This window comes from Etheostoma cragini, chromosome 5 (genome assembly GCF_013103735.1).
Source record: "Etheostoma cragini isolate CJK2018 chromosome 5, CSU_Ecrag_1.0, whole genome shotgun sequence".
Taxonomy (NCBI): Eukaryota; Metazoa; Chordata; class Actinopteri; order Perciformes; family Percidae; genus Etheostoma; species Etheostoma cragini.
The window spans coordinates 3,025,156-3,032,637 of record NC_048411.1 but is presented as its reverse complement, the minus strand read 5'-3'; the positions used below and the strand labels follow the sequence as shown (position 1 = coordinate 3,032,637).

The 7,482-nt window shown below is 48.0% G+C and overlaps 1 protein-coding gene across 1 annotated transcript in view; it reads left to right on the top strand.

Moving 5' to 3' along the window:
- LOC117944977 (apoptotic chromatin condensation inducer in the nucleus-like) overlaps nt 1–7,457 on the top strand; it is a 13,475-nt gene extending 6,018 nt beyond the window's left edge. The window contains exons 4-12 of the mRNA XM_034872207.1: nt 282–453; nt 554–733; nt 843–965; nt 1,077–1,210; nt 1,311–1,341; nt 1,428–1,515; nt 2,404–2,473; nt 2,566–6,228; nt 6,313–7,457. Of these exons, the coding sequence (XP_034728098.1) occupies nt 282–453; nt 554–733; nt 843–965; nt 1,077–1,210; nt 1,311–1,341; nt 1,428–1,515; nt 2,404–2,473; nt 2,566–6,228; nt 6,313–6,885 (5,034 nt within the window). The 3' untranslated portion in view covers nt 6,886–7,457. The remainder of the gene's footprint in view (nt 1–281; nt 454–553; nt 734–842; nt 966–1,076; nt 1,211–1,310; nt 1,342–1,427; nt 1,516–2,403; nt 2,474–2,565; nt 6,229–6,312) is intronic.
- Nucleotides 7,458–7,482: the final 25 nt, after the last annotated feature.

The following is a 7,482-nucleotide window of genomic DNA, read 5'->3' as shown; positions in this document are numbered from 1 at the left end:
TAAGGTCTATATAAAAGAGACTTCCGATACAGTATTAGGGACCACTAAGGCCTATATAAAAGAGACTTCAGATACAGTGTTAGGGGACCACTAAGGCCTATACAAAAGAGTCATAGGACCTTTAATGTGTGTTGTTTATAACAGAGGGCACTTCTGTGTGTTTCGTTGCTAAATGAAAAATCTTGTTATATCAAGCAGAAACATGCTTGAACACATTCAAACATGTGGCAGGGTGCCAATATGTGAACAATACCGTGTGTGTGTGTGTGTGTCGCCCTCAGGTGGAGACGGTAGGAGAGAGAATAGTTCTGTACATCCTTAACCGTGTGGTCTATAGAGCCAGAGAGATGAGCTCTGAAGAGCTCCCCTTCCTCTGCCACAGAGAAAAAGATCACGCCAAAATCTTCTGGAGTAACGGAGAGGCTGTGGGCTTCTACTCTGTCAAACCCTCAGGTAATAGTTTATTTCTGTTATTGATAAGACGTGATTTAGTCCGTGTGTGAGAGCTGATATCGGTCCTTTCCTTTCTGACATGATGAGCTTTCCCTTGTAGGTAGCTTTTCTAATTCGTTTGCCACCAGAAGCTATCAGCTCCCTGTGATGGACTCCATCTTTGTGAGGAGATGTCAGCGTGGGAAAGGCTTCGGCCTGCAGATGCTGGAGGACTTTGTGCTCAGTTTCAAAGAGGATTGTCTGGGGTTAAGGTACCCCCTCAGCAAAGCCATGTATAAAGGTAGATAAGTCCAGCCTGCAGCAAGAACACCTTATCCATATGAACCTATGATACGTTCTTCCTGTCAGCTGTGTAAACAGACTCTACTTAGTCTCCTGTTTGTTCCCAGTGTGTGAGCAGTACCTGAGGCAGTACCCAGGAGACACAGACCTGCTGTGGGAGGTGGAAAGCATCGGGGGGCCCAACCAGAGGACCAATATGGCCAGAAAGATACAGGCCATGGATCACAGCGGTACAAACAGACAGAGACTGCTGATTTGACAGCTCAAAGATAGTATCAGTTGACAAATGGTTGTTTAGTGTACTCATCGAAGCATTGTGCACGTCTTCCTGTGTCCCTCAGCAGTGTCCAGGAGTCTGTCCTTCACAGAGGAATCACCTGTGATTACTGAGATGACTGAGAAGGATGTGGGGATGGAGGCCATCACCACTCAAATTAAAAAAGCTGAATCCATGGAATGCACAGTTGAAATCGTGGTACATTATAATTATTATTACTTCTTAAAAGTTGAGAAACAAAAATTTGAGTAACAAAGAATTTGTGAAAACGATCAGTGTTTTTTTTTTTTCTTTGCAGGAGGAAGTGACAGTCCTAAGCGCTACCAAATGTGAGCACTTCATCATTTTACTACATTATAAAACACTTTCCCTTACATTGACTAACAATGTAATGATGCACTTTGTGACATTGTAGCAGGTTTAGAGGCTGAAGTTCCACTCACAGCCCGGGGCCGGAGCAGTGGCTCAAAACGAAGGAAGACCGCAGAGGAAAAGGTTATCAGGTCTGTATGAGTTCAACTACGTCAGTCCTGAAAACAGCATGAGTGCATTTATATCAGGAAGTTAACCCCTTGTTGTCTTCTCGTAGACCTGCAGCGTTTTGTTTTTCTAGGTTAAGATTTCAACTAAAATCGGTTGACACTTTTTCTCAGTTTTCCTGACGTAATTGTCACTTTTTCAGATGGGTTTTGTTCTTTTTTTCTCCCACTTTTTAAAATATATATTTTATTGGACAGTTTGTCCATTTTTTTCAATGTTCATTTATATTTCCCCTCCCAAAATGGTATAAAATTGAATAAAAAACACCTACATTCAATGAAAGTAGTGAACTGATCATTTATTTTATGGAACCATCCACGCTATTTATATTTTTTGACAACGGGGCTAAAACAAACCCAAATCTTCTGATATGGAAACTTTATGAACATGGGTCAAATTTGACCCAAGGACAACAGAAGGGTTTAGAATTTCCATTGTCCACCTCTGCATTGGGATAGCTGGAGATCTGTAGACCATCAAGGTCCACTGTGACTCTTCCTCAGATGGTTCAAAGTAGAAGGAAGCTATTGTTTTTGAAAAGATTATTATTTTTCATCTGCGCAATCACCTTTTAAGGGGCTTGGGATGCTTGAAAACAGAAAAAAATTGACACATTAATCAGACCTGGGTTGAGGCAACACCAGTGGGCTCTATAACGCCACCCCTAACGAACGTCAGAGTTCAAATAAAATTTCTATGATGTTCACAAATTTGGTGGGAGCATTGCTTTCATCTGGAGGAACATATCATTTTTTTCTGCCTTACAGGATATCCGGCATCTTGGAGTTTGCGTGTTAATTAATCATTCATCAGATCCTTCCACTGAACACCTGATATCTAACATCTTTCAGAGTCGAGGACATTGAAGCAGAAACCCCGAGAGAGGAGAAGGAGATTGTCTCTGAGTCAGTGCAGACGGAGGTGTGTGTATATGCAAACTGGTATCTGCATGTTATTTTACATGACTAGGACAACAACGTGTAACCCCAACCCCTCACTGTATTCATTTTCAGGCTGTCAGTGTGGCTCCTGAAGAACAGGGACAGGATGTAGTTGACACTGCGGCCAACATGTCGGAACAACCAGACGCTGTCCTGAAGCCACAAGACACTGAAACAGCTGATGTGACATCAGCAGCTACAACTGAGGAGGCACCAGTGGGGGACTCACAGATCACAGTTGAGAATGTGGCATCAGAAATAGAGGACGAGTGTCCGGGGGAAGACACTGCAGCGCCGGCAGTCTCAGAAGAAATGTTGGAGTTACACACGGAAGCAGAAACTCTGGATAAAGTGGGGGAGGAAACTCCGATTACGGATGAAAAATGGGAAAAAGGAGTTCCACAACACGAGGTAAGTCCGTCAGAGGAGAGCAAAGCAGGAAGAACAACTGGACAAAGTAAAACCCCCAGACGGAGAAATACACATGTACAGGAGGGGGTGAAGGAGGATACTGCCGCCCAGGAAGGAGGGATAAGTTTGAGAAGAAGAACTGTCATGAACACGCCCCGACCCAAACGCAAATACACCAAACCCCGCCAGAAAGTCTGTGACGACTCGGAGAAAGAGGTGGAGAAAGTGGCAGAGGAGAATTATGTTTCGCCTGAAGGAGTGGAGGAGTTAGCTAAAACTGGAGAACAAGCACATGAACAGGTTGAGGAACAAGAGGAGGTGGCTGACAGGCCAGAAGAAGAGATAGCCACCGAGGAACTAAGGGCTGTGGAGGAAGAGACGATACCGAAGGCCGAGGAAGCAGCAGGAGACGTTATAGCTTCGACTGGGGGGAACGAGGAGGAGAGCAAGGATGAGACAGAGCATGTGTCGGTGATGGAAGCAGCAGATGAAGGAGAGGCCGTCAGTGTCTCTGCTAATGCAGATGACAACACTGTTGCTGTGGAAACAGCTGTCAGAGACACTGCTGCTGCTGTTGTAGAAACAGCTGTCCGGCAGGCTGAAGAGTCCCAGGAAAATGACCCTGGCTCTTTAACCTCCAAGCTCCAGAAAGCCACTGTCATCCTATTGGACATCAAAACCACCTGCCATCATCTCAGTGTGAAGGAGGCAGACGAAACAGCTGCTGACGGACAGAGTGCTGATGCAGAAAAGCAACAGGAAGGAGAGGACGGTGGGAAGCAGGAAGACATTACAGCCACGTGTGTAGAGGCCCAGACTGCCGAGAAGGAACAGCAAGACAATTCTGAAAAAGAAGAATCTGTGGAGGAGGAAAAAAGTGAAGCAGAGGAAGCACTGATCCCTGAAACAAAAGACGACACAAGCGAGGGTGTTAGTGAAGAAGCAGCGAGAGGCACTGATGAGGTGGAGGAGAAGCAGGCTGCAGATGGAGAGCCAGAGGACGCTGACGCGAGTCCCCCAGCGGCCGAGGTGGCCGAGGCGGACAAGACGATGAGCTTGGAGGAGGAGGAAGCTCCGGTTGTTGAGACTAGAGCTCTGAGAAGTAGAACAAAAACTAGCACAGCTCCGAAAAGCAGGTCCAGACGAAGCAAGAAGCAGCCAGAAGAAGAGGAGGAGGGGCAGAGAGAGTTCCAGAAACAGGAAGAGGGACCAAAGGAATCAGCTGAGGAAGCAGAGGAAGAAACAGGGCTGAGGTCAGTCGAGGACCCCCCGACAGAAGCTGTCACAGCAGAAGCCGTAGAGGCGTCGGTGACTGAAGAGGAAGCTGCAGAGGATTCAGCACATGGAAGAGACACTGACACTTCATTACCCAAACCCAACGCAGACTCTACTGTACTTCCCCCCAGTGGAGAAGAGGAGCTACGGGCAGCCCGGTTCTCTGTGAGCCATATGGACGTCCAGGAGGATGTGGAAGCTCTTCCTGCTGAGCCGGAGGAGAAGCAAAAAGAGGAAGCAGCTATTGCAGAGGAGGATGTTCCTAAGGGGACAGAAAACACTGAGCTGGAGAAGGTGACTGTGGAAGAGGAGGATAAAGTGGAAACAATCCCAACAGCAGACCCAGGGGAGGGCAGAGTTGTTGAAGAGGAGGCTGAAGGTGTTAACGATGAAGAGCAGGAAGATCAAGTCCCAGAAACCAGAGTCCGTAGGAGCAGGAAGCACGCAGGGCCAGCCACGCCCACAAGCAGACTAACAAGAAGCAGACAGGAGAATGCTGAGGTCGCGGCTTCAGAAAGTCAGAAATCGACAGTTCAAGTCCGGGTTCTGAGGGGGCGGGGGAAACTTATCCCTGTCACCCAAAGACCAACAACAAAAAGAACCCACCCAGAGGAAGAGGGAGAGGAGGGAGGAGATGAATCTGCAGCGGGTGAGGCGAGAGAGACAGAGGAAGTAGGGGACCAGCAGCAGGCAAAAAGACTTGATGAAAGGGATGCTACTGAACGAGTAGAAACTATGGACAAAGAGGAGACTGGGACAGAGGAAGCTGTCTTACAACTAGAGGCCTCAGAGCAGGGACAGGCCCACAGGGCTGGGACAGCAGCAGATGTGGACAAAGATGTTGGACAGCCTGCTGACGAGGGGAAGAGCTCGGATGTTCTACAGGATGTAGTCCCAAGACAAGAGACAGTAGAGGGAGAACAGTCGACCTCTGCAGTGATGGGAAGTCCCCAAGAGACACCGGAGACAGCAGAGGACGGCGAGGAAAAAGATGTGTGTGTGGAGGAGGAAGCAACTAGAGGCAGAACCAAGAACAGACGAGAGGAAGAGGCAGCTGGAGAGACAAGCTCAGAAGTCGGAACTAGAGTTCTGAGGAAGGGTCGGAGGTCTGCCGCTGCCACACCTCATCGTAAACCCAAAAGAGTCCGCACACAGCCTCGGACAGAGGAAGAGGAAGAGGAAGAAGCCGCTCCTGCTGAAGAGACGCAAGCAGAGGAAACCAAAGCTGATAAGAAGGAAGACAACAGTGATGAGAAGACTGAAGAAGACGGGGATGAAGCTGCAGCAGAGCAGGAAGAAGCTACACAGCCAGAGGTCGAGATGGAAAAAGAAGAAGCTGTGGCAGAGGAAGAGGACCGGTCCGCTGTTTCTGAGACATGTGAAGACGGACAGGGAGAGACTTCAGCTGGAGAACGAGCTGTAGAGACACCAAATACAGACGAGGGAAAGGTCACTGACCGAGAAGAAGCAGCAAGTGTTGAAACAGCAGTCCTGAGAAGCGGTAAAAATACAGGGAGATCCACAACTAGAAGCAAAACCACAAAACGCCAAGAGGAAGAGGCAGCTGGAGAGAAAAGCACGGAAGACGATGAACCCGTGGTAGAATCAAGAGTTCTGAGAGGGGGGAAGAGGTCTGCCGCTGCCACACCTCGGCGTAAATCCAAAAGAGTCCGCACACAGCCTCAAACAAAGGAAGACGACGAGGAAGAGGAAGAAGCTTCTCCTGCTGAAGAGACACCAGCAGGGGAAGCCAAAGTTGATGAGAAGGAAGACAACAGTGATGAGAAGACTGAAGAAAAGGATGGGGATGGGGATGAAGCTGCAGCGCAGAAAGAAGAAGAGGCAGGGCAGGAACCACCAGAGGAAAAAGGGGAGCCTGCAGAGGAAGAAGAAAAGAAGATGGAAATAGACAAAGAAGTGCTTGAGGAAGAGTCTGCTGTAGGAGATGCAGGGCAGATGAAGGAAGTAGTGCCTGAGGAGGAGGACAACCGTGTGGAAGAAACTGCATCAGCTGAGGTAGAAGAGACAAAGTCAGCCGAGGAAGAGGAAACCACCGTCGCAGAAGGATCCGGTGAGAGTGCTGTCGCTGGAGAAGAGGCTCGATGTGTGGTGGAAGAGGAGGAGGAGGAGGAGGAAGAAGAAGAAACACCGGCTGTAATAAGCAGAGCTCTGCGGAGAAGAACACGGAGGTCCAGGAGAGGAAGAGTACAGACACAGCAGCAGGAAGAGGAAGAAGAAGAAGAAGGCCACCTTTCGACTGGTGGCTCACCTCGAAGATCAGTGCGGAAAAAACCCAGAGTGGATTACCGAGAAAACAATGAGGAGGGAGAACGAGGTGAGACGGAGGTCACAGCTGACCAGCAGGAGGAGGACACAGAGGACGGGAAAGCTTTAAGCAATGAAGAGCAGTCGGCCGAGAAGATGGACACTCTGAGTTTAGTGTTAGACACAGATGAGGAGGAAGAGGCAGCAGGGATGAGTGCAGAGGATGAAAAAGACGTGGAGCCTGTAGTGATTGGAGAGAGAGTTTTAAGAGGGAGGTCAGTTCCTTCGGTGGTCATCACCCCCCAGGCTAAATCCACACGCAGCAGTGCTAGAGTTCAGAAAGCTGAGGAGGAAGAAGAGAAGAGCCTGCGCTCCGCTCAGAAGAGAAGAAGAGCTGAAGGCACGCCAGCTCGCAGATCTCAGCGGCGCAGCAGAGTGTAGGATGCTCTGAAGCCACACTACATACATGTAGCAGTGTGCAGTCACAGAACGGCGAAATGCAAAAGAAGTCAATGGTTAACCCTCCCGTTGTCCTCGGGTTAAATTTGACCCCTTTTAAAAATGTCAATATCAGAAATATGGCATTCTTTTTAACCACATTACCACAAAAAAGGATAGATTCCATGCAACGCTCTGCAAATACAATTGATCACTTTCATTGAATTTTGGGTGAAAATTGAAATGGTTTCAAATCAGTATCCTGACCAAAGTCATCCACTCAACATACGCTCCTCTGATCTGATCTACTAGTCAAAATAATTCATAATTTCTGCTTTACGATCTCAAATATTAGGTATAACTCAATGCAAATGAGGGTTATTGACCAAGGATTCCAAAAAGTAGCGTAAAACTAGTGGTAGTGAAAAATAATGCATTGAAAATGTAAAATGTCAAACTAAATCCTTTTGACCCGGGATGACAACACAAGGGTTAATGCGAGCTTCAGTAGTGTGCAGGCAGGCTCACAGCATACACACTCACACACACCTGTGTGTTCTCATGTGGATGTAAAGCGACACTATGTCCCTTTTGAAATGT